The sequence below is a fragment of the Candoia aspera genome, chromosome 4 (genome assembly GCF_035149785.1).
Source record: "Candoia aspera isolate rCanAsp1 chromosome 4, rCanAsp1.hap2, whole genome shotgun sequence".
Lineage (NCBI taxonomy): Eukaryota > Metazoa > Chordata > Lepidosauria > Squamata > Boidae > Candoia > Candoia aspera.
The window spans coordinates 95,527,312-95,554,916 of NC_086156.1; the positions used below are offsets into that span (position 1 = coordinate 95,527,312).

Below are 27,605 nucleotides of genomic sequence, written 5' to 3' on the forward strand. Positions count from 1 at the left end.
ATATTTTGTTTTCTGAATGTATTGTTTTTGAATTCTTAGGAAACACTTTGAATCATTCAGAATGTAACTATATAAAGCAATCTTCGAGTACATTGAGCTTAGAATATCTAGGCCAGTAGTACCCACAGTTACTGGTGTCCAGGATTTTAAACTATTTGTTTTTATCTATATCACTTAGCTAGTGACACTTCTTCCAGATTTGATTCAGGGTGCTGGTTTCACCTATAATGCCCCATATAGCATAAGGCCAGGTTACATCACCAACTACCTTTCTCCCATTGTTTCTGTTCAACACTCCAGATCTAGCAGGGTGTTCATGCTGTGGGTCCCCTCTATTCAACAATTTCATCTTTTTTGACCCAGGAATATAACTTCACTATAATGGCACCTGCTGTTGTGGAATAGCATCCCCTCAGAGATGTTGGATGGCCCTGACTCTATTGGCATTTCAAAAGGCTCTGAAGGCCTGACTGTTTCCCAATTCATTCGGGCCGGGAGGTGAGACTAGCCCTGTTCTTGATTGATAGATAGATAGATAGATAGATAGATAGATAGATATTTAAATGAAAGGTGTCATTTACCCAGTGCACTATGGGTTATTATTTTACTTGTTGGGTTTTAATTTTTGTATGCTACTCAGGGTCACTGTTGTTAGATGTGCATCCATAAACCTTACTTACATAACTAAATAAAATCAATCTAGCCATGTATACCTCTGATGAAATGAGGTGCCCCTCATGAAACCTGATGCTTTTAATAAAGTTTGTAAATTAGAAGAGGTATAACCAGGCTTTCTGTCATTTGTCATATACCAATGCTATTCCTCCCTGCCTTAGGAAACTTGGGCATTTTCAGGTTCAAGAAAGTAGGTTTTGTGGACCCCATTAGGGCCATCTCTCTCTCTCTCTCTCTCTTTCTTTTAATAATTTTTCTTAAATTTAAGAAGAAAAGTAAAAACTCTAAGAAAACAACAAACTACAAAAGAAAAAAGAAAAAATCTGCAAAAAGTGCAAAAAGACATTTTTTTTTTCAATTTTACAGAAACATGTGGCTTCTTACTTGAAGGATATACTTCTTGTTTAAACAGCAAGCAATACCAACAATTAATCTCTTACTCTACATTAAACCCAACATACCACATTATTTCTATAAATCCATCCACTTTAACTCTTAATAAAATTCACTAAGTACAGTTAGTCCTCCCCCTTATATTAAAATGAAAAGAGAAAATTTCAAATAAACCTTAACCCTCTTTTTCCCACCTAAAAAATAAAACGTATATAATTAAACCATACCCACCACTATTCTATACGGTTCTGACTACTATAATAAGAATCAAATTAAACAGCTTGTCTACTATTATACTTAATACTATAACAATTTTAATGATAACAACCTGACCAAGAGTCTTTAACCATAATACAACAATTTTAATAACTTTAATCTTAATAAACCAGTAATAAACCAATGCAAGACATTAAATCCAAACCATTAAAGGCAAATAACATCAGTTAAATCCTTAAAGCAAACCAGATATTTCTTTTTCAATCCTTATCCCACTTCATAATAAATCAAAGCATTTACATATCCGCACAGTACGCTCAGAACTTCCCTTGTAGATAAATCAGCCAGTCCAACTGCCCTCCTATCCCTCAGAAATTCCAGATTCTTCTCCTGGAATTCCACCAAGAAATCAATTGCTTGCAGGTAGCTCTCTCCTTTGTAATTTTCTCCAAGCCCTTTGTGTAATTCTCCTCCAGCATCCCACTAATACTTCCACTCTCAGTCTTGAAAAAGTCATTTCTGTCACTCTTAAATTCTTCAATTTCATTCACTACATCCCTAACCTGAACACACATTTTAGATCCTACCATGTCCTGTATGTCTTGCATAAAAGCACAATAAAAAATCAGAGGAAGTCTGCTTGATATCCTGGTGAAGTTCACAAAAGATCTATCTAAAATCCTCCATGTCTCAGACAATAAATTCCCCTTGAAGCTTAATCAGCAAGAAGCGAAGGTTGTAAGCTGGTATATGTGAAGTGGGAGTGAGATATCAGACAGTCCACAAAGGAAAGTGTAAACGGGAAACTGATCGGCTGATTCAATGTGTGGAAAAAAGTTGATATCTTCAAATTTAACATAAAAGTACTAACAGGAAAACTAATCGCAATCTTATTTACCTTTAAAAGGAAAATGAATTCCAAAAAATTAAAAAGATTTTTTTTTTATTAAGAAATCATCCCAGAAATAGAACCAGCTTTGCCTCACTTTAGAAAGCCTCTCTTGGGGTACATTTGCTTAAAATAATTGAAAACTGGTGGTTAAGAAGTGGGATGGCTGGACTTAGTGTTGCATTAAGGCAACAGCACAGGAAATGGTGGAATCCCATGCCTCCCAGCTGATCTTACCAGGAAAATTCACAGTTCAGTTTGCAATCTTCTGGCTACAATTAGCCTTTCAGAGGACAGATGGGGAGATTCCTGGAATTCTCCTTGATCTGGAGAACATTTTTGGGCTTCAGGAAGACCTGCCTAAGCACAAAAAAATCCACCGCGCCTTCAGTTTCGCCAAACCAGCGGGTGCAGCCGTTCAGTCCGCCATTCCCACTGGAAGCAAGGGCCATGTCTGTTTCTGATGAGCTATATTGAACTACTAGGGATAGTTGTTGGGGTCAGGCCCACAACTAGGGTCTGTGTAACCTGGGGCAAACATGGATTCTGCGCCCATTTTGGCTCTCCCCAGTGCTCACTTTGGTGCCCCCCCCCAGTGCTGCACCCAGGGCACATGTTCCGCTTGCCCCCCCCAGTTGCAGCCCTGGTCAGGGGTGTTGGTCTGCATTCCATCTAGATTCATATGACTCTAGTCTGTCTTTCATTTCCATCATTGTCATGGGTATTGGCCTGCCATTGGGCTCCTTCTTCAGGGTAGATTTCTCCACATGTTTTACTGTGTCCCCAGTTATATGGACTTCTTGGCAGCTTCCTGTTTTACAGTGGCTTTTCTTTTGAGGAAACTCCCCAGCAGTTTCAATGAAGCCAAGTTTATCACTTTCAGCATGTTGATCTTTTGCAGAGTTTGGGTATCTTTTGTTCCAAGCTACTTGAGCACCAGGGGAAACACATGGTGGCCATGGAGATCTTTTCCATCTTGGCCTCAAGTGCCACATTATTGGGTTGCATTTTTCCCCAAATGTTCCTTACTTTTTCTGAGACTACACTTAAATATCAGGGAAGAACTAATGAGTAAAAAAACATTGAAAGAAGAAAAGCTTTGAACTCTGTATTATAATCAGTATCCTGAATATTCACTACTCAGAATTATTTCTGGTTGCAGTCACGTATAAACACAGTCTACTGATCAATAACATTTTAAAATATATTGAACTCTGTATATATTGTGTTTGAATTCTTAGGGGACCACTGTTGACCTGGAAACACTTTGAATCATTCAAAATGTAAGTATTTAAAGCAACCTTAGAATCACAGCAGATTCCTATGACAGATACATCACATCCAAATTATCAGAGTCTTTAAGGACCAGTTAGTCTGTGACTTCCTCACTTTGAAAGTGACAAATGGTCATGATTGTGCTGATGAGAGCCATAAAAACCTATGCTCCAAATGCAGTAAATCTGCCTCCCATGCCAAGAGCCGAGACCGTATGAATACTTCAAAGAAAGAAGTTAAATCTAGAAAGACAGAATTCACTAATCTGAGGAATAAACTAGCTGACATCAAAGCAACCATTCTGTCATACCCTCCCAGTTCTGGTAGTGATAATGGAAGATCAGCTCTTAATTAAGCTTAACTTAATTCATCTTCCCCATTGAGCTGCTCACGTTCTAAACCATCTCACATCACTGCCTCTTCTTTGACTTGTACACGCCCAAAGCTGTCAGCCCACAACTCTGACTTCCTCACCAATAACAATGACAGTGACACTTCTGGTGACTCTGCTGAGAGCTTCACACCTGAAAGATTCTAGGAATTCAAGTAATCTCAAGTAGTTGATACCCAAAAGAAACTATCTTACAAGTAAAATAAACCTAGACAAGCACTATTTTCACAACCCAATCTTCAGGTATACCTTCATTTGCTTCCCCATCTCAGGAGCCTCTCCTGGCCTTGAGGGAACCCAACTCACAGGAGACACAGGCCCCCTCACATTTTTTTTCACTGGACAAGACAAAGGATGTTCCCACTTGTAAAGACTTGTTATCTCTGCTTGCCAGTGATTGGCATTTTGTTGCCCATGCTGCACTGATTCTTCTAGCCTCCATGCCAGAACTAGAAGCTCCCCTTCCCCCTCATGAGGAGAAGAGAGGCTTGATGGCCAAACAGATGGTAGAGAAGGGAGAGCAGGAAATTGAGGATAGCTCACCTTCCTACCTACAGAGGGAGACAGCTAATGTGAAGCTACCACCCCTGCAAAACTTACCCATCCGACCCCTTGTTTGCAGTGGAACTGCTTGACATCAAAGTGACCAGCGTAAGATCACCCTTCATGTGGCTGCGTGGTTTGCATTCACCAGAGATCCTTATTTTATTGACTCCCTCTCCTGCCATGACATCATATTGATTCAGGAAACATAGACTGCCGACAACATTGTTACTTAATGGATTTCATTCATCTTCAATTAGGGCAGAACCAGGGATAAAGCACAGAAGAGTGAAAGTGGGCCTGGGGGTCCTAGTCCCCACTGTTCTACAAGTCATATACATGCCCCTATCCCCATTCAAATTATATGTTTTAATCTAATTAAGCCACCATACCCTGTTGGTAATAAATGCTGATATGCCCCCAACGAGTCAGAAATCCCAGATAAAAGCCTTGTGGGCTGAACTGATAATTTATGGTAGGAACCTTATGCTTATATATCCAATACTGAACCAACTGCTGCACTGGAACTCCTCTAGCAGAACAGATACTATTAAGAATTATTGGAACCAGCACTTGTCCTCCAGACAGCTGTTCCTTATCATGAAACAGAGGTTTTGTCCTAACAGCCAGGAACCACGCTGAGACAAGGAACTGGTCTCTAGTGTTTTATTGTTTGTACATAACAGGAAATCCTAACAAACTGAAGAAGGTTGGAAAACCCAGACATAGAAACCCCAAAGGTTAAGGCGGGCCTGATCTGTGTCTCTTGGAATGGCTGCCTAATTCCTCAGTGCTACGCATGCGCTTTACAGCCTGGATGGGAGCCCCCTGCTCGCCATCCTTACTCATGACATCACCCTCCCCTCCAGATTCACATTCCATTACACATTCCTCCCTTCCAGAAGTCTGATAGGAGTCCATCTCTCCATCCAAGCTCCCATGGGAACTGGGCAATGATGGAAATTCTTCAAAGGAAAACTCCTCCAAGGACGAATCAGTGCTGCTCTCCAGGTCTGATAACGCTTCTGGCCCAGGTGGCTGCTGCTGGAAAATAGCTAGATAATTAGAAGAGTCATCCCCCCTCCCCCCTGGGAAATGCAAGCCCGAGGTGGAGGGCTGCGGTTCCCCCCACCTCCTCTGTAACTGGAGTCAAGGCTTCAGGCGGGGGTGGAAGGTGCAAACTCACGAACTCTTCTGCTTGGAATTCCTCTGCCTGCTCATCCAAGTGAGGAATCTCAGGTAGAGTGTGAGGCTTGGGTTTGTGAGGGAAGAGCTGATGGAATCGATGAACCAGTGCTGGAGCATGTACATCTCTGGCATTCTCCCACGTGTGCTCTTCCTCAGGGTACCCTTTCCAGTGTATGAGATATTGGATGCCCCTTCCCCTCCTTCTAGAGTCCAGAATTTCCTCAACTTCGTATTCCTCCTCCCCCTCCAATTACTGGAGGTGGGGGGGCCAGTTGCGATCGCAAGGCACTTGGGGGAGGGTCTTTGGCTAGCAATGATCTGTGATGGACTTTCACTGGATGGACTTTCATGGATGCTGGGAGCTGTAAACGATAAGCCACTGGATTTATCTGCTGTGCCACAGTGAAAGGGCCCACAAACTTAGAGTCCAACTTCTTGGAGGGCCTGGTAGAATTCAAAAACTTGGTAGAGAGCCACACTTTGTCTCCTACCACAATCGCTGGCCCTTCTTGTCTGTGAGCATCTGCAGCCCTCTTGTAAGCACTCTTTGCCCTGTTCAGCTGCTCCTTTAACAACTCCTGTGCGGCTTGTTGCTCTTTAAGAAAATCAGCTGTGGCTGGAACAGTTCCCTGCTGGGAGGAGGTGGGCAACATCCAAGGGTTAACCCCGTAGAGTGCCTGGAAAGGGGACATCTTGGTTGAGGACTGTACAGAATTATTATATGTAAATTCTGCCATGGGGAGCAGGGCTGGCCAATTGTCTTGCTGATAAGTGGTGTAATACCTGAGATACTGCTGTAACCATTGGTTAATTTTCTCAGCTTGCCCATTACTAGCAGGATGATGCACTGATGACAGGTGGATCTGGACCCCTAATGACTGGAAAAGGGCCCTCCAGAACCTGGAAGTGAACTGTGGGCCTCTGTCACTCACCAAGTGATTCACCATGCCTCTATACCTAAAAACATGGTCCATGAACAACTGCACTGTGGCTGGTGCAGATGGGAGGCCCTTGCAAGAAATAAAATGCAACATTTTGTGAAAAGGTCCACCACCACTAGTATGGACGTCAGCCCCTGGACCGGGGGTAAATCAGTGATGAAATCCATGGAGATTGTATCCCAAGGCCTACTGGGGGTGGGTAGGGGTTGCAAGAGTCCTGTGGGCTTCCCTGGGAGAGGCTTGGCTCGTCTGCAGGTGTGACAAGAAGCAACGTAACCCTTTATGTCTGCAGTCATCTTAGGCCACCAGTAGTCTCTCAGAGCTCTATGGAGAGTCTTGAAAACACCTCCGTGGCCTGCCGTTTGGTGGTCATGGCAAAGTCTGAGTACTTCTTCCCTCAATGAAGGGGGAATATATAATCACCCATTATGCCAGAAGATTCCTGCCTCCACATTGAATGGGGGGGGCAGTGTCTTGTGGGCCCCTCTGGAGGTCATCCATCCTGGCCCTGGCATACGGGTCCTGTTGCTGCTGAGCTCTGACTCTTGTAAATAGGTCCTCTGCTTGTCTGCCTGCTGCTAAAATCTCTGTTTGGCTCCCCCTCATAGACTGATCAAAGTTGTGAGGTTGTAATATGGTAGCCTGTACCTCCTGGTGAGTGGCGGGGGTTGCCTGAAAGGATTGAGACAGGGCGTCTGCCAAGCAGTTTTGTGCCCCGGGCAGATAAGAAATCACAAAATTGAAATGGGAGAAAAACTGGCTCCATCTGACTTGGCGTGGGGTGAGGGATCTGGTGTTTTGTAGAAGCTGTAAATTCTTGTGACCGGTGCAAACTTTCACAGGAAAGGTCGCCCCTTCGAGCCAGTGCCTCCACTCTTGGAATGCTGCTTTAAATTGCCAGCAACTCCTCGTTAAAAACATCATAGTTTCTCTCTGCTGGTGAGAGCATGCATGAAAAAAAGGCACACGGAAGTAATGTATTCTCAGTTTTGTTTGTATATTGCAATAACACTGCCCCAATGGCAATATCTGAAGCATCTGAATGCATTATGAATTGTTTGTGGGATCAGGGTGTCTTAACAGCGGCTGGGATGCAAAGAGTTGCTTAAATTCTTGGAAGGCTGCCTGCTGTCTCTCTCCCCAAATGAATTTCGATCCTTTCTTCAAAAGCTGTGTGAGGGGTCTAGCCCTATCACTGAAATTCTTTATAAACCGCCTATAGAAATTGCAAAATCCTAGATATCTTTGTACATCTTTAACATTTCGGAGAGGTGGCCAAGAGAGAATTGCCTGGACCTTAGAAGGATCCATGGATATGCCTTCTGTTGATACTTTATAGCCCAGGAAATGTAATTCAGTTAAATCAAAGGCACACTTCTCTAGCTTGGAGAACAGCTTGTTCTCTCTCAGTCTTTGTAAGACATTACGTACATGGGTTACATGAGTTGTAGCATCCTCAGAGATGCTATTAATTTCCGCAGAGAAAATTAATATGTCATCTAGATAAATGACCAGATACTTACCTAGTAAATCAGAGAAAACTTGATTCATAAATCTGGAAAATATGGCTCTGCATTAGACAAGCCAAAGGGTAAAACAAGGTACTCAAATTTACCAAATCTGGTGTCGAAGGCAGTCAGTTATTCGTGCCCCTCTTTCATCTGGATCAGATTGTATGCATTCCTGAGATCCAACCTAGTAAAAATGTGTGCTTTCTGTAAGTGATCTAGCAGATCTGAGATTAGAGGCAAAGGAGAGGATTCTCTTTTTGTTTGTTTATTTAAAAAACTGAAATTGTGGACCACTCTCATGGGCGTCTCCTGGGTTGCAGGTGCCAACGGGTCAGGCTTCTTTGGTATGAAGAAGGTAGGAGCAGACGCTGGGGAAGTAGATGGTCGGATGAACCCCTTTTGGAGATTTGAGTCCAAGTAATCCTTTAAGGTGGCTAGTTCCTTGGGAGACATGGGATATTGTTTCCTTGCTGGAACCCTGGCTCCTGGTATCAACTCAATGGTGCAATCACAGTCCCTATGGCGGGGTAGTGCTGTGGCCTCTTGTTCGCTGAAAACGTCTGCGAAATCTACGTACTTGGCTGGCAACTGGACCCCCCCTGTTTCCATGACTGCGTTGGTTGCTGGAGAGCATGGAGTGGCTTGAATATTGTGCTGGCATTCCTTAGCTGGGAAGGATATTGCTCCTGTAGTCCAGTTCAGCAACGGGTTGTGGATCCTCAGCCAAGGCGTGCCTAGGATTACCGGCACATTAAGCGATGCAGTAACATAAAGCTGGATCCACTCAGTGTGGTCTCCCGTTGTCAGTTGCACCGGTTCTGTGAGCCTTCTAATTGGCCCTGCCTTGAGGGGCTGGCCGTCAATGGTCTCCACTTCTATGGGACATGGCAATTCTCTGGTCGGGATGTTGAAGTCTTGTACGGTCTGCACATCAATAAAATTTGTTGAAGCTCTGGAATCCACGATGGCCTCTAGCTTGACCTGGTGCTCTGGGCTGATGTGCATGATTACAGGTAAGTAGTAAAAGGCTTGCCTGGAATCCTTGGAATGAGCCCTCCTTAACTGATTGATGGTCTCCCTGCTGAGCTCTGTGGAGGGAGACCGATGGAGTTTCCCTGGTTGGAAGCAGAGGCGGAGATGTTTCCTGTTTCAGCTGCTTGCCTTGGGGGTCTTACTGAAGTTGCTTGGCCTCTCGCTGGGCAAGCTCTCACCATGTGCCCCTGGGCTCCACAGTAGAAACAAAGGGCTCTCTCTCTCCTTCTCTGCCTCTCAGCCTCGGAAATCAGCCTCCTGCTCACCCCAATCTGCATCGGCTCCTCTGGTGCTGAGTGAGTGGATGCTACGGAGAGAGCTGGAAATCCTGGAAACGCTCTGAGGGCCCTGTTTCTCCCCGGCTACATCTGTCTGAGCTCTTCTAGCTTGGCATCTATGACCACAGACAACTGATATAAGGCTTCTAGGGCAGCTGGTGTTCCCTGGCGTACTAATTCATTCTTAATTTCCTCATCCAGCCCCTGTTTGAATTGGTCTTTTAATGCACTCTCATTCCAGTCCAGATCTCCTGCTAACAACTTGAAATCAGCAATGTAGATTCCCACCCTCTTGTTACCTTGCTTGAGCTTCTGAATTTCCCGGCTGGCCGTGGCATCTCTGATCAGGTCATCAAAGTGTGCTCGGAACCCTGCCAAAAAGTTCTGGTAGTCGTTGAGAATCGGGTTGTTGTTCTCCACCATGGGAATAGCCCATTTGGCTGCTGGTCCCTTTAGCAGGCTTAGGATGAAGGTGACTCTGGTTCTGTCTGTGGGAAACTCTGCCGGTCTGCTGTCGAAAAACATTGTCCACTGTGTGAGAAAGGTTCTCAACTGTCCTGCTTCTCCTCCGAACTTCTCTGGTAGACTGCCCTGGGATCTCAAGACTACTGGCAGAGCTGCTGCTGCTGCTGCTGCTGCAGGTTGTGGGTTAATCAGAACTGGTTGTTTTAACTGCTGTAGCATGGCAGCTTGTAATGTGTTAACCTGTAGATCTACCTGTTGCTGATGTTGTTGCAGGGCTGCTGCCAATTTTTGGATGGCGAGCCAAAATTCTTGGTTTTCTGAAGACATTTCCAAATGTCTCTCCTTAATTTCTTGTTCTTCCCTCTTTCGATGGGAGTAAGAGTTTGTTAGGATTGATGTCCTTGACCTTCCTTTCCTATGACAACCCTTTGGGGATGACCTTAGCTATATTGGCCCTTTACTCTTCTCTCTTCACTCTTTTTTGTGCTAGGAGCATTTGTGAAATATCACAACACTCCCATTGTGAAAACCAACAACAGGGATCTCACCTACATGCTCCTTGTCTCTCTAATGTTGTGTTTCCTCTGCACATTGCAGTTCCTCATTGAACCTGGGAATATCACTTGCCTCCTCCGACCAATCAGTTTTGCCATTGTCTTTTCTGTGGCGGTATCTTGTGTGTTGGCAAAAACCATCACTGTGCTTTTAGCATTCATGGCCACCAAGCCAGGATCCAGAGTACGGAAATGGGTGGGGAGAGGACTGGCCATCTCCATTGTCCTTTCTTGTTCCCTCATTCAAGCAGCTATTTGTATAGTTTGGTTGGCAACATCTCCTCCCTTCCCAGATATGGATCTGCACTCAGAAACTGCAGATATTGTACTGCAATGCAATGAAGGCTCAGCTACTATGTTTTACTCTGTCCTGGGTTACATGGGCTGCCTGACAGCTTCCAGTTTTACAGTGGCTTTTCTTTCGAGAAAACTCCCCAGCAGTTTCAATGAAGCCAAGTTTATCACCTTCAGCATGTTGATCTTCTGTAGCGTTTGGGTATCTTTTGTTCCAAGCTATTTGAGCACCAAGGGGAAATACATGGTGGCCGTGGAGATCTTTTCCATCCTGGCCTCAAGTGCTGCATTACTGGGTTGCATTTTTCCCCCAAAATGCTTCTTAATTTTTCTGAGGCCACACTTAAATATCAGAGAAGAATTAATGAGGAAATTTTTTTGAAATAAGATATATTAGAATCTCTCTCTTCATTTTATTTTCAAGATCAGCATCTAGATCACTTATTTCTGGCTGGAGTAGGCTATAAACCCCATCAATCAAATTTTAAATATTTTGAATTCTGAATATAATCTATTTGAATTATTTTAGATACTTCTTGAGCTGGAATATTAGAATCATTCCAATTTTAAGTTTATAAAACTATCTTAGATTACCTTTGACCTTAGAATATCTAGTCCAGTTCTATGTATTGTTTTCAAGATTTTAAACTGGAATCTTACTTATAGCTGTTATTATATAGATTGTATATAATCCATCAACTACCTGTTGAGGGATTATATACCATCAAGTTGTTGTTGACTCATGACAACCACAAACATACCTTTTTCCCAGTGACAAGCTGTGCGTAACCTGGAGCTTCATATCCAGCTTGTGCATCAATTATGCCTTTTGCTGGGTTAGGAGTCCCCACTCAGTCACTCATTCATTAGTTACTTCATGGTTGACTATTGTAGTTCTTTCAATATGTGGCTGGTTCAGAATGCTGTGGTGCAAATGATTATGGGAGCACCTAGTTTTACATGGGGAACACCTCTGTTCTGCAAGCTGTAGTAGTTGCAAATGGGAATTCAATGTGCTAGTGTCAGCCTCTGAATAGTATAAGCCTAGTCAGGAAACAGATGTTACAAGGACTACTGCTTTATTGATTCTGCTTTATTGTTCTAGGGTATAATAACAGATCCTTGAAAACCTGATAAACTTTCTCTGTTCTCTCTTATACTACAGAGACTCAGGGTGAGGTTATCTTTATCTTTATCTGTTTCTTTCTCACCCCCTCTTCCTTCCCAGGGCTAGGAAGATATTTACCGAACTCTTCTTGCATTCCTTCTTCTTTGTTAGCTCCATAGTCTTCTACACCTAGTCATCCTGTCAAAAGCCCTTTAGGCTCATGGCCTAGTTATCTGTGAGACTAACTCTCTCCAGTTAAGTCTGCGCAGCCTATTAGATCTAGTAGAGCAGGCATGTTCCAGGTCCAGTTGTTATGTCAACTTGTGGGACTTTGGGTATGTGCCTTTACTTGTCCTATGGGTTAGTATCTCTCCTCCAAAATGCATGTACATACCTTGAACCGTTTAAGAAAGCCTTCAAAACATTGGCAGAGAGAGATACACATATGCATGCTGTTTATTACTATTTGTTTTATTGTTTAGTATGTTGTATGCTGCCTAGAGTTATTTGGACTATTGAGGTAACTTATAAACCAAACAATTTAATTAAATAAATAAATATTATGCTTTGAAAGCATGCTTTTGATAATTTATTACTTCTTAAATAAATACAGGGACGCGGTGGCGCTGCGGGTTAAACCGCTGAGCTGTCGATCGGAAGGTCGGCGGTTCGAAACCGCGTGGCGGGGTGAGCTCCCGTTGCTCGTCCCAGCTCCTGCTCACCAAGCAGTTCGAAAACATGCAAATGTGAGTAGATGAATTGGTACCGCTTCGGCGGGAAGGTAACGGCGTTCCGAGTTGTCATGCTGGCCACATGACCCGGAAGTGTCCCTAGGGACAACGCCGGCTCCAAGGCTTAGAAACGGAGATGAGCACCGCCCCCTAGAGTCGGATTCGACTGGACTTTACGTCAAGGGAAACCTTTACCTTTAAATAAATACAAAAATATATCAAAACATTCCTGATTATGATATTGCTTCATGTGATTTTTGGATAACACTCCATAAAATAATTATTGGTGTATACTACACCAATGGTATCTACTGTTATCTACAATGTTAGGAACAAGACACTGGATTCTCCCTCCCCCCCAAGCAAACAAATAATTGCATTTTCATGTGATCAGATTTTTTTAAAAAACTGTTTAACAACAATGTGCCTTCACGCCTTGGCCATGTGATATATTTCAGGTAGCTCAGATATTCCTCTTCTAGTATAATAATGTATAGTATATTTTATTTGTAAAGTTGTTTGTCTGGTGTCTCTATATTTTGGTTTGTTTCATTGACTGCAATTAGACAGATGGATAGATGGATAGATGGATATAGCTTCTCTCTCTCTCTCTCACACACACTCACACACACACACAAACACACAGACACACACAAACAGACACACAAACATAAACAGGTAAGCCAGGTAAGTGAGAATGTTGCTCATTTGACTTGCTAGTCCTACGTTTGCCTTCATGTTGGAGAACAGTGGCAGCTGTTTTACCGCAGAGAACCCAGAAATTGCACTATGAATGAAAGATGCCAGGAAAATAACAAAGAGTCTGTCCAGCTAGGAGCTATTCTGAATGACATCATAACTGAAAGTATATTTAATTAAAATGATTAAAAAAAAAATAAAAAAACCCACTAATAGTAAGCTACAGATCTTCATGAAGTCTGCCTTAAAATGATACTTCATATCCAATTTTGAAATGCAATATTTCTTTGAGAACTTTCTGGCCAACTTGCATCTACATATGTGTCTAAAGATGTGCCTACAGAAGCAATGTTTTCTTTTTTATCATCTCATAAACCATTTGTTACCTGGGTTTTGGATGCTTTTCTGCCACTTTACTTCATTACAAGTTAATCTGCCTTTGTTGTTTCCTTAAGAAGCATTATTTGGAGGTGAAAAATATTTAAGAACAACTTAAAAATTGACACTTTTCCCTCTATAATAATTATAAAAAATGATCGGTATTAATTCAGCTGCTAGGTAAAGCCATTATGGAGATTGGTATCTGTTTGCAAGTCTGAGAGCTACCAAGTAGTGTAAGAATTCCCTCTATTTTCTTGTCTTGAGATAGAAATTAGAGACAAATAGGATTGTAACAAACAAAGATGGCATGGACCTAACAGAGGAAGAAGAGATCAAGAAAAGGTGGCAAGAAGATACAGAAGATCTGTATAAGAATGATAATAATATGGGGGATAGCTTTGACAGTGTGGTCAATGAGTTAGAGCCAGACATCCTGAAGAGTGAGGTTGAATGGGCCTTAAGAAGCATTGCTAATAACAAGGCAGCAAGAGACAAGAGTACCCCAGCTGAACTGTTCAAAATCTTGCAAGATCATGCTGTCAAGGTAATGCATGCTATATGCCAGCAAATTTGGAAAACACAAGAATGGCCATCAGATTGGGGAAAAAAATCAACTTATATCCCCATACCAGAAAAGGGAAACACTAAATAATGTTCAAACTATCGAACAGTGGCACTTATTTTACATGCCAGTAAGGTAATGCTCAAAATCCTGCAAGGTAGACTCCAACATTCATGGAGTGAAAATTGCCAGATGTACACACTGGGTTTCAAAAAGGCAGAGGAACTAGGGACCAAATTGCCAATGTCTGCTGGATAATGGAAAAAGCCAGGGAGTTTCAGAAAAAAACATCTATTTCTGTTTTATTGACTACTCTAAAGCCTTTGACTGTGTGGATCATAACAAATTGTGGCAAGTTCTTGGTGGTATGGGGATACCAAGTCATCTTGTATGCCTCCTGAGGAATCTGTATAATGACCAAGCAACAGTAAGAACAGACCACAGAACAACGGACTGGTTTAAGATTGGGAGAGGAGTATGGCAGGGCTGTATACTCTCACCCTACCTATTCAACTTGTACGCAGAACACATCATGCGACATGCTGGGCTTGATGAATCCAAGGCTGGGTTTAAAATCACTGGAAGAAACATTAACAATCTCAGATATGCAAATGATACCACTTTGATGTCTGAAAGCGAGGAGGAACTGAGAAGACTTATGATGAAGGTGAAAGAAGAAAGTGCAAAAGTGGGGTTGCAGTTGAACCTCAAAAAAAAAAAAGACTATGGCAACCAGCTTGATTGATAACAGGTAAATAGAAGGAGAAAACATAGAGGCAGTGGAAGACTTTGTATTTCTAGGTGCAAAGATTACTGCAGACGCTGACTGCAGCCAGGAAATCAGAAGACATTTAATTCTTGGGCGAAGAGCAATGACAAATCTTGATAAAATAGCTAAGAGCAGAGACATCACATGACAACAAAAGCCTGCATAGTTAAAGCAATGGTGTTCCCCACAGTAACATATGGCTGCAAGAGCTGGACCATAGGGAAGGCTGAGAGAGGGAAGATTGATGCTTTTGAACTGTGGTGCTAGAGGAAAATTCTGAGGGTACCTTGGACTGCAAGAAGATCCAACCAGTCCATAATCCAGGAAGTAAATCCAGACTGCTCACTTAAGGGAACAATATTAAAGGCAAAACGGAAGTAGTTTGGCCACATAATGAGAAGACAGGATACCCTGGAGAAGATATTGATGCTAGGGAAAGTGGAAGGCAAAAGGAAGAGGGGCCATCCAAGAGCAAGATGGATGATATTCTAGAGGCGATGGACTCATCCTTGGAGGAGCTGAGGGTGGCCAAAACCGACAGGAAGCTCTCGCATGGCCTGGCCCATGAAGTCACAAAGAGTCAGAAGCGACTGAACAAATAAACAACAACAACAAGGATTCTATCAGAATCATCTCTGATCCTGGGGGTTTCATATTCCATATCTCAGAACATAACAGGATAGAGTGAGATGTTTATGGCAATTCAAATCTGGCTGGTCTGTCCTTGGATCTGGTGCATAATCCTTGGATTTGGGTGTGCTCTTTACCCCCAAATTACAAATGATGAAACATACTGTTGGGGATCCTCTTCCCATTCTTCACAAGTATTTCCTGCCAGGTGACCTCATTGTTGGAGACATCACTTCTCTTGTCGTTATGCCTAGAGAACCAATTAGCATTTGTGAAGATCTCCAATTTATTTATGAGCCTCTGTAAGAAAACATTATTTTGTTTTTTTTTATAATGCATAGGTATTCCACATTCCTGAGCAGTCCTATTGTATAGCTCAGAATGAAATTATGTGGTCCAAGTACTGATTTTTCCAGCTAAAGTGCAAAAGTGATTATCCTTATCCTGCTGATTTTCATCGTCTTGTACTTCCAAAAAACAACCAGAGAAAAAAGTTAACTATTGTTTTCTAATATGAAGAAAAACAAAGCTAGGTGAAATAATCAAGGTTAGATTATGGATTCTGCCATTTATTTCAAATTCTTGCATTTGAGTCATAACAGCAATTCCTAATATCTGCTATATCTAGGGAATGTTTGAATAATTATAATTATGGAAAAAGAGTGTTAACTGAAAACACATATTACCATAATTAAAGAGAATACTATATATACTGGGGCATTTGGTTTTTGACATATTAATCATTTTTTTTAATGCAGAATTTATTAAAATGCTGTGTTTTCCTTGTTGTGGCCCCTTAACCCATTTTCTTCTTAATTTGCCAGTTATAATGCTGTTATACATCCAATGTGTTAGAGAATGCTAGTTTTTAAGTAGAACACAATTCAATTTAGTCAAAAAAAGTTTAACAAAGTTTTTTTTTTCCCCCCTATAAATTCCCTACTAAAATAACATGCACTATTAAATAACTATGATATATCTAAAAGCTTATACCATAATTGATAAAAATCACTGGACTGGTTACAAGAACTTAAACTGCCTCTTGCAATAGGTAAACCAAATAAGAAAGAAATGCATTTACCATTTATTTTTAGTCCTATTACTGTCAGCACCTGCTCATTCGAGCATTCACACACACACAGTCAAGAAACTGGATTTCTTTGAACTGTTTTAATGAAGCGTAATGAACAGTACAGAAGGCAAGCTGTGAATAAAGAATTCCCGCCAAAACCTACTTTAAACTACATTCCCTTAGCTAGTCCCCTTTCCCATGAAGCATGTCACTCTCCCTCCCATCCAGATGGTATTCCTGTCGTATCTCAACCTCGCATCCTTATGTGCTTACAGCCAAAACAACCCCTTACACTCCAACTTCACACACACCCTCGCATCCTCCTCCCATTCTGCAACTTTTGAGAATGACATGATGGGAGATACCCTGATAAGGGTTTCTGTGAAACCCTTGATCAGGAAATCTGACAATTACATACTAATGATTCATCCCTCTGTTTATGAAGACTGAATCACAATTGAAATCTATAGCCCTCTGTTTTTCAGTTTCAATGCCTACTTTGCTGTAAGGAATCTCTAACATCTGTCTCTATATCCATACCCATACCCATACCCATACCCATACCCATATCCATATCCATATCCATATCCATATCCATATCTATACCCATATTGTGATGATCTATATAACTGTGCAAAGCTTCAAGTCCAAAAAGGAAAATGTTTTGGAGTGCTTGTGGACATGTACTTGTTCACACATCCTTAAATGTCTTTCCAGGATTTTGCAATAGGATGCCATGCAATTTCAGGAAAAAATTCAGTTGCTCAACTGCTATGCCCAGTTGCTCAAGCAATGTAACAACACCATGAAACATGGAGCCTGTGCCAGGATCTGCATTCCAAAAGTTATCCAAAACTCTAGATATTTGGATCAGGCCCTCTACAGTCTTATAAAGGAAATGGCTTGTGTAGTCTCGGGCTTAAGCATTATCTACATAGAATTCCATATGAGAAGTTTTGGAAAAATGGGGAGGAAGGGGATAAAAAGGTCCCAATCATTTTCTTGATGGACAAATTGAGAACATGCCCACTGAGATTGGAGAGCTTTATAAGAAGATAAGAAGAATCCTCACAACAAGGACAGAACTGTGTTTTCCCAAATTGTATTCTGGAACCACAATTGAGTCAAGACAGTCTATTTCTAGAAGATTGGATCCAATCCTTGAAGATGGCAAAGTAGCTTCTGCACAGTGTTTGGAATTTTCTCTTAAAAACTTTCAGACTAAAATTCTTTATGTATCCATGCCTCTGTCCAAAACTATATAAATTTAAAAAGTAGAGATTTAAATTAACCATTGACTACATTTCTACCCCTAGTTCATTTCACGTTGATATGTCCCTTGGTAGTTAACTAGTAATTAGAGGAGAAAAATACATTCTTCATAATGCAACAGAGAAATCTAATTTAGAATTATTTTTTCTTCACCTCTAATTACTACAATGACTGTTGAACAACTCTGTTCCTTGGCACAGCCATTCTGAAGACGCTGTTCCCATCAGCCTAACTGAGGATGGGGAGGTGATAGATAATACAAAGGTTCATGTAATTTCATGTGTTGCGTTAGAAACTAAAGGTAGGTAGGTTTCTAGGATGGCTCAAAAAAAAATTCTTTAGTACAGAATGTTTAAGAAGTTAAATATGAATGGTCATTCTAATCCAGCTATCTCACAGACACTGCAGAATTAACTAAGACTAACTCTTTCAGCATTGAACGTACATTGAGAAGAATGATATTTGCTTTTCTTTTAGTGTTGTTTCCTCACGTGGCATGCCATATAGAGAGAATAGATTGTGCTTTCAGTGATCTTCCTATTACTCAACACAAGTATTTTCAAACTGAAGACTTCATCATTGGTGCCATTACTTCTCTTTTTGTTATTCCTAAAGTGCAAACTCACTTTAAAGAAAACCACATCTTTACAGTTATTGATGAACTTCTGTAAGCAATATATATATATATATGTATATGTATATATTAAAATGCATACCTTTTAAATTAATTTTGAGAAGTTATTAAAATGCAGATATGCATTTCCAGAAGAGAAACATTTCAAAGATTTGGACAGCCCTATGCTCAGATATATTTACTTAATTGACCAGATTTTCTGTGTGAAATCATATACTAAGCTTGGATTTATGCAATAAAGTAAGCATGTTTTAAATTTCCGTGTATGTACTCAAATTAGTTCTGCCATTCGAGACAATACATTCTTTTTCCCCCCCATTATTCTAACTTACAGTCCTGGAACATTATTGCCAAGGTAGAAAGAATTAAAAAATATGTATTTTGCTAAAATAAGAGGAAAAGGTGCATTGTGAAACTGAGTTTTCAATATAGACATGATTTAAAAAAAAAAAATCCATTTTTCTTTGAACACATATACATGCACATCTCAACAGAAGAGAACACCAATACCCTTAAGAAAGGTTTTCATTGTAGTGTCCAAAATACTGGGTTATATACTTTAACTGGCGGATTAAGTGTTACCTTATAAAACACAGCTGTTTGATGAAGTATACCTTGTTTGCAATGTCTCTTTTAGGTGCTGATATTGATTGATTGATTGTATATAATTTTTTTGCAGAGTTCTCACTAAGCATTACCAGCATGTTTTGGCATTCGTATTTGCTGTGAAAGAGATCAATGAAAACGTCCAGGTTTTACCCAATATCACCTTGGGCTTCAGAATCTATGACAAGTATGCTGGAAAATGGACTTATCATACTACCATGGAACTTTTCTCCCCTGAAAACAAATTGATTCCCAATTATAAGTGTGGTACCCAGAACAACATGATTTCCGTGATTGGGGCTCTGTATCCTGAAATCTCTCTTGATATGTCAGTTATCTTGGCGATGTACAAAGTTCCACAGGTAGGATGTTAGGAGACTTCAGTCACACCCATTTTCTTCACTTTCTAAGACTTTTCTAATATAAGAGGCACAGAAGTATCTATTGATACCTTCTTTGGAATTGCATCTCAGTAGAGAAATCAAAGGCAGTTTCTTATAGACTGAAGTAGTGTATGTGAAGATTTTAGACTTTAAAGTTGTTTGAGATAATAACATTTCAAATGCCTTTGGGCATCAACTGTTGTGATTCAAACAGTGCCCTTTTTAAGCCTTCCCACACAGCCAGCTAATCATCAACTCTCAATATGGACTGCTATTTAGACTCAGAGTCTTATATCCTTCATCACAGTATCTCAAAGACTTTGTCTTCGGTTTCTGGAATTCATCAACTTCTTGCTAGGATTTTTTTACACCATTCCAAAGTGTCCATATATTTTTATTATCATTGCCAAAAGGATTTAATTTGTGTAAATGATAGTGATCTCATTGCAATAATCACTTTGCTTTTGGGAGACTCATTGACTGCTGAATCCAGTTTTCTCCTTCTTCCACATTGAAGCTTATTAAGCTTCAAGGGCAAGGGCAAAATTGTTTGTTTTCCCTTCTTGATAGGATTTCACAGTGCTTCCAATTATATGATAATCTCTAGAACAACGTGGAAGAGCAGAGATTCATGCTAGCTTTTGAATTTGGAGAAAATGGGTTATAGCTGTATGCTCTCACTCTACAGTGGAGTACTTTAATGTACACTGGGTTTGAGCTTTACCTTGATTTGGAACATAGCTCGAGCCCTTACCTTTAAAGAACAGGTGGTACGCAAGAGATAGATTAAGCTCTGAGAGTATATGTCAATGTCACAGATAACTTCATATTTGAAAAAGGAGTCTGACAGAGAATTTAATTCAAATTGGAATCCATTCATTGATTATAATTGCACACATGGGCTTGTAATGGAGCCTAAGTGTGGGTTTGTCTTAACGTAAGGGTTTAATAGCTAAGCCTCTGTTTGATTCACTAAGGAAATCATACTTACATTAGACGGAACTTATTGTTAATCCTTTATCTTGACTTACAAATTATATTGTACTGGCTTCAGAAGTTAATTGCCTTGACTTGATTTCAATAAGGCTCTGAAGTTCTAAATTAATAAAAGATACTTAATATGCAACACTAACCTAATACTGCATTTTTTAAAGTCAATATTTTAGTGCTTTTAAATCTCTTTTTAGAATTTTTTTTTCATTTTTTCCTCTCTTCTTGCTTTTGTTGTTACATGCTTATAAACACTTTTTAAAAAAATGAAAACAAATCTAGGTTAATTAGAGCAATTTTGTTTCTCTGATTGTGTATTATAAAGTCAATTTTGTCATGCCACCACATTTTGTATGATAGCATATAAAATCAGACAAAAGATAACTTCCAGGCCACCTTTCTGAGTTTTCTCCTTGAATATTTGTGATCACTATCTAATTTTTATCTTCTTTGTTTCAGATTGATCATATATTATAAAAATGTCTATGTGTTATTATGCACAGCTACATGTAGCTGGAGTATTTTCTGAGAAATGATTTATATATTTTTTTCTTTATCTTATCAAGTATTTTATCTCGCTGGTCTTAGTATAGAAGACTTTAAGTTTCAATAATTCTATGAACATTAAGACAAAGTGTATTCAAAGTCTGTTAAAATTATGTAAATGTATGTACATTGAGTTATCTCTGAGTATTACCTTTTTAAAAGACTACTATCCAGTAAGTAAAATATAAGATTGCCCTGATTATTTGGAGAGTAAAATGAATTATAAATTTCCTGATCCAAACATCCCTAAGTACAAAGTTTAAGTACAAAGATTTACATAACTTTTCTAACAGAGATCAAAAACCCAACAATTCAACAGTGCACCAAGTCCAGTAAAGGAAAAATGTAGCAGAAAAATGGAATCAGAGAAGTATGCTTTGGAGATACATATAGGCTGAGAGAACTGAGACTTCAGTTTCAAGTAACAGGAAGTTTTTGAATTATAGGAAGCCCTTTGAATTGATTAATTGACTTTTGTTCCATTGAGTTAGTGCTGATTCCTAGCAATCACAAAGAAAGATGATATGTCCTCAACATGGTCTTTCAAGTCTTATCCACCATTTCAATGACTGTTGTTAGTTCTAAACTTCTGTATTAGGAATTCTGAACATTATCTGTATAATTGCAAGTTAAGAGAAAGTACCCCAGACTCTTAAGTGCATTAAAAACATTGGGCACACTAATCTCTTTTCATGCAATTCATCCTGTAAAAAAGGAAAAAAGGAACAATCTATTTTTTTTAAAACCACACGGTACTTGTAAATAATATCCCCCCTCCCCTTTCATTTCCAATTTTAAACAATCTAATTTTTATATTTCTAGTTTGTGTACACTTCTCTTCCAAAAATAGAGAAGAAAACCCAAGTCACTTCTCTCTATGAAATGGTCCCAAATCAGGAATATCAGTACAGAGGGATTCTTCTCCTACTGCTGCATTTCAGATGGACCTGGGTTGGGGTTCTGGTTAAAGAAGATGAAATAGAAGGATTTCAGCAAAACATGCTTTCCTTATTCCCCCATTCTGGCATTTGTGTTGAATTCCTAGAAAGTCTTAAGCCTTTTTTCATCAGTTCTCTTTCTGATGGAATGGAACAATTGTTGGAAACATATCACGTTATCATGAACAGCAAAGCCAATGCAGTGATAGTCTATGAAAGAAATGTTTTACTTTTGAGGGTGTTGTTACATTTACCTCAAATGGAGGAAGTGCTTGTAAAGCCTAAAGCTAAAGTGTGGATCCTGCTGTCTGAGATGGATCTGGCTTCCTACGTTTTTCAGCGAAATTGGGATCTACAAGTCCTCCATGGTGCACTGTCTTTTGCCGCTTACTCCAATGAAGTTCCAGGATTTCAAACTTTCCTTCGAAGTAGGAACCATTTATTCATAAAAGGGGATCTGTTTGTCAGAGAAGTGTGGGAACAAGCATTTGGCTGTGATTATCCCACTCCATCTGTGAATGAAGATGGCACCTGCACTGGGGAAGAGAGATTGGAGAGCCTCCCTGCGGTTCTTTTTGAAATGAGCATGTCTGGCCACAGTTACAGTATATACAATTCAGTCTCTGCTGCCGCGTATGCTTTACATGACATGCAGCTGAGTGCAGAAAAACACAGAGTGCCAATGAATAGAGGGAAAGTGCACCTTCCAGATCAGCAGCCATGGCAGGTAAAGTGGAAGCTAAACAAATAGTGGAGAGTACTAAATTTGGAGAGTTCATCTCGTACTTCAAGAATGTATGGAAAACTTGCATTTCCCCCCAAGATTTCATGAGTTTACTTCCCCAGCTGTCTTTTCTCTCTCCATTAGATTAGAGGACTGGAATATCTGTAAATCAAGCAGTTCAATTTTGCTTCTGTTATATATGCATATGTCTCATACTTGATTGACAATAAACCCATTTCTATCTTTAGCCTAAAATCCGTCCTTCCTTCCTTCCATCCATATCTTACCTTTCCTCTAAGAGCTCAAGTGGATATGAGTAAGACTCTCATTTTTTTCCCCATAGCAGGAATTTGGTGGCATAGTGATTAGTTTTCACAGAAAGTTGCAAATAAAATAAAATAATTAATAGTGTTACTCCTCTATTTATGACATGGAAAAAATGCGGTATGATTCTATCTGTTTGTTTGTTTAGGTGGAAGCCAGACACTCCCAGAATGGGTGGGTTCAAGAACGGGACCTTTTGGCAGTGGAGGCAGAAGATAAGCTCATCTAGTTTCTGGCTTCTGTATAAGTGAAATATGTGGTTGATGACTGATGTTCATTAACTTTTTTCCAGCTTTAATGAAATAGTTCAGCAGTATCTGAGGTTCCCTCTACTTGGAATGGAATAGTTTCATCTCTTCCCTAACTTACCCTATTGTATGTGCTTATTTTTTCCTTTCATATCCAGCTCCACTATTATCTGAAAAGAGTCTCATTTAATAACAGTGCTGGAGATGCAATTTCTTTTGACAGGAATGGGAAATTGATAGTTGCATTTGATATTATCAACTGGATAACATTCCCAAACCAATCCCTTCATCGAAGGAAGGTCGGGAAACTGGATCCTTGGGCTCCTCAAGAGAAGATGTTTGTGATCAATGATAACAACATCACTTGGCATAGCAGCGTTAACCAGGTAGCCTCAAATGTCCATCTAATATAATTTTCAGTTGATAATGCTAAGCATCATGAAATAAAGATTTTCTGCAGTATACATCTGTACACACGTATATGCACACATGTATGTGCATTCTCAAATATATGTTTTTGTGTGTATGTGTGTTTGTGTATGTATGTATGCATGTCTGTATGTATTATGTATATGTATGTATATATGTGTGTATATGTGTATGTATGTATGTGCATGCATGTATGTTTGTGTGTATGTGTATGTGTGTGTTTGTGTGTGTGTGTGTGAGTATGAATGATTGCAAAGGATTACAAGTAAACCTGTAATCAAAGACATATTTATGTCTTTGTAAAACACAAGGCCTTTCAGATGGCTAGCCTGTCTCCATTACAACTGTTATCAACTCAGGTTAAACATTGTTCAAGGCCAGATCTATGTCTAGTTACCATAGTTCAGATCGATGTTAACCCTTACATCATGAAAATGGTCACATAGATAAATATCTTCAAGTCTAAAGAGGACCAACATTCAAGTCAGGGCTACTTTTATTTAGTCAGTGCTCTATTGCTATAATATCAAGTTGGCCTTGAAACTCCCAATCTTATTTCTCCTTCCAGGTTCCACTGGGTCCATGAATAAAAATAATACATTTCGTATTTATAAATAAATAAATAAACAAACAAATAAATAAATAAATAAATAGTAGCCCTCAATTCACTCTATTTTCTTTTATGTATATAGTGTTATTTGTCAATTTCACTACAAAACATCATGAGAAAGGGAAAGTTTATGGGAATCTGTTTATGAAGTACTGTATAAACAGATGTACAGGAACCTTTCAAAGCTTCCCAGCCACTCTAACAGGAAACCTTGATAGAATTTGAGGAAGGAGATATTTGTCGAATTCTGTGGGATTGTCTGCAGGGTGAGTGATGAGATCCAGCCTGAAAGACCTTCAGGAAATTTGAAAATGTTTAGTCTGGAAGGTCTCATAAGTGCTGTAGAATTATCCACAGCATACAAAAAAGAGGGAAGCACTTTGGCCAACACTAGGTAAGATAGCCACCACTTCATAAAGCACCTTTAAGAGAGACTCCATTTTAACCTCTGTTGAACCAAAATCTCCCTTTGAAGCATTCTACAGTCCTATGATACCAAGAAAATAAGTATGAACTCAAAGCAAATGTCATATATGTGTCAAAGTTATGTCTGTACCATAACCCAATTTCCATCCAGATGGGCAGTTCAGATCCATTGAAATTTCCCCTGAAATTTCTGTAGACCTGTAAGTCTTTAAAATCCCAATTTATCTTCTGAAGGTTTCCAAATATTTGTCCTGAATGGTAAATTCCTTTTTCCTTTTTCCCATTTATGGATTAGACCGTGCCCTCATCTGTGTGTACTGATAGCTGCCATCCTGGTTATTTCAGGCAAAAGCAAGGGGAGAAACCACCTTGCTGCTATGACTGCATCCTATGTCCTGCAGGGAAGGTGTCAGGCCAGAATGGTAAGAACTATCACTCAACAGTTACCTTACGTTCTGTAGGAATATACAAGAGAGATTTGTCCAAGCTTCAATACACATATTTTTGTGTGTGTGTGTGTGTAGAAGGCATAATTTGCTTTCCCTGTGTATGGTGGGAATACCCATGCACACCCAGCACACAAACAAAGCTGATGGAGGAAAAAAGAGTGCCAGAGTTATTCGGACTTTTTAATTTAACTCAGTTTTGTTAACAACCATTAATAAATTTCAACATAGCAATCTGCTACAGAAATATACCAGTATCAAAGATATTTAATGTAACTATTTCATCGGATAATCTAACAAATAATTGTTCAGATTGCATAGGTCTAATTCAAAGTTAGCTGAACTAGATAAATCTTATTTAAAGTACTTCATTTAAAAAAAAAAAATCAACCTGGAATAATTAGTAAAACAAACAGCACAGTTCCCTATTCTATTCTTTATCATCTGCACATGTCCAGTGAAGACCTGAGAATGACATTTTTATTCATGGTGTTTTGAACATGAGTGTAACTATCTGGTGCTCCAGACTTCTGCTGTTCTTACATAAATATTCTGAATTCAGGCTAAATTAAATAAATAAATAATATTTAGGATGCTTTCCACCTGTTCTCATCCTAGAAACATTAAAATCTTAATATTATACCATAAATGATTGATTGATTGATTGATTGATTGACTGATTATGTGCCATCAGAGAATGGTCAACTCTTAGTGACTGCATAGCTAGGTCTTCTCCAGAATGAAGTGGAATAAACTGGTTTACAACTAAATTTAGTTCTAAATCATAACCATCATAACGATTTTGTGCTATTGAGGATAGAAATATTTGTGGGAGAATAGTAGGAGAATGAGTCTTTCCATTTTTCAGATGCTGAAGACTGTTCAGGTTGCCCAGAAGATCAGTACGCAAGCAAAGACAAAACTTCATGTATTCCCAAGAGGGTTACTTCCTTGTCTTATGAAGAACCTTTGGGCACTGCTTTAAGTATTGTGGCCCTCTCCTTCTCTTTATTCACAGCTTTGGTGCTGGGAACATTTCTGAAACACCACCACACCCCCATCGTCAAAGCCAACAACCGGGATCTCACCTACACTCTTCTCCTTTCTCTCCAGCTCTGCTTCCTTTGTGCATTGCAGTTCCTCGTTACGCCTGGGACTATAATATGCCTCTTCCGACAAATCACTTTTGGACTCATCTTCTCAGTGGCTGTGTCCTGTGTCTTGGCCAAAACCATCATTGTGGTTTTAGCTTTCCTGGCCACCAAGCCAGGATCCCAGATGAAAAAGTGGGTGGGGAAAGAATTGGCAACCTCCATTGTACTTACCTGCTCTCTTGTGCAAGCTGTCATTTGTACCTTGTGGCTGGCAATGGCTCCCCCCTTCCCAGACGCTGATATGATCTCAGTCACTGAGGAGATTGTGCTAGAATGCAACGAAGGCTTGGTGTTCATGTTTTATTGCGTCCTGGGCTACATGGGTTTCCTGGCTGTGGCCAGTTTTATAGTGGCTTTTCTGGCCAGGAAACTCCCCAGCACTTTCAATGAAGCCAAACTGATCACTTTCAGCATGTTGGTCTTTTGCAGTGTGTGGCTCTCCTTTATTCCCAGCTACCTGAGCACCAAAGGAAAATATGTGGCTGCTGTGGAGATTTTTTCCATCTTAGCCTCTAGTGCTGGGTTACTCAGTTGCATGTTTTTACCAAAATGTTACATCATTATCCTGAGACCTGAGCTAAACAAGAGAGAAGTGCTAATACGTGGAAAACAGTATAAATAATTCATAATCCTCTCTTCTTATCTCCCTTTCCTTTAGCAGTCCTTGTTTCAGATCTTAAAATTTCAAAGCCTGCTCTTGCTCTTCAGCGTGTCCTACAGCACTTTTTGAGAAGGAAATTCTTAAAATGATGGGAGATAAATTCCTATATTATTCTGTTGTTATTTCATTTTTTTATGGCTTAGGAATCAAGAAGCAAAAAGTTCTGGTGGGTGTAGTTTTTTCTTGCTGGAGCCAAAAAGTCTGAGTGTTGGCCAGGTCAACAAGGCAGTCTTTTGTCTTCCAAATTGATATGCTAATAGTTACTATGGTAACTAATTGTCAATAGCCTAGATAAAGATGAATCTTTTGGGCTTGCTCTTTCTGGCTTCCTGCTTCTGCTTCTGTGTCTTGCTTGAACAGTTTATCTCCCTGCGTGGAGAGAAACAGTACTGAAAAAATATGCTTTTACTCCCTAGTGTGTAAATACAATTCACTTGATTTTATTACGGTCACTGACCAGTACAAGATACAATTCTATAAAAAATATGCACATTAGCCATTAGCCATAAAACATGAGCCATCTAAATTAAAATAATTTTAAATTTGAGTTTACAAGTTCCAATTAAGTGTTAAAATATGTTTGGATCACAATGTAAATGAGCCCCTTAATCAAGTTT

General features: G+C 39.8%; 1 protein-coding gene across 1 annotated transcript; it reads left to right on the top strand.

The window, feature by feature from the left end:
* Positions 1 to 418: 418 nt before the first annotated feature.
* On the top strand, positions 419 to 26,949 carry LOC134496726 (vomeronasal type-2 receptor 26-like). The gene is made up of 6 exons (XM_063302434.1): positions 419 to 498; positions 19,183 to 19,471; positions 21,851 to 22,693; positions 23,421 to 23,648; positions 25,023 to 25,149; positions 26,042 to 26,949. Exons 1-6 carry the CDS (start codon positions 419 to 421, stop codon positions 26,947 to 26,949), a joined length of 2,475 nt encoding a protein of 824 aa, XP_063158504.1.
* Positions 26,950 to 27,605: the final 656 nt, after the last annotated feature.

Excerpts from the sequence above, each read along its gene's own strand:
- LOC134496726 (XM_063302434.1), top strand. The coding sequence starts at position 419 with ATGTTGGATGGCCCTGACTCTATTGGCATTTCAAAAGGCTCTGAAGGC. Across the intron at positions 19,472-21,850 it reads CGATGTACAAAGTTCCACAG|TTTGTGTACACTTCTCTTCC; the intron begins GTAGGATGTTAG and ends TTATATTTCTAG. Across the intron at positions 23,649-25,022 it reads GGCATAGCAGCGTTAACCAG|ACCGTGCCCTCATCTGTGTG; the intron begins GTAGCCTCAAAT and ends TTTATGGATTAG.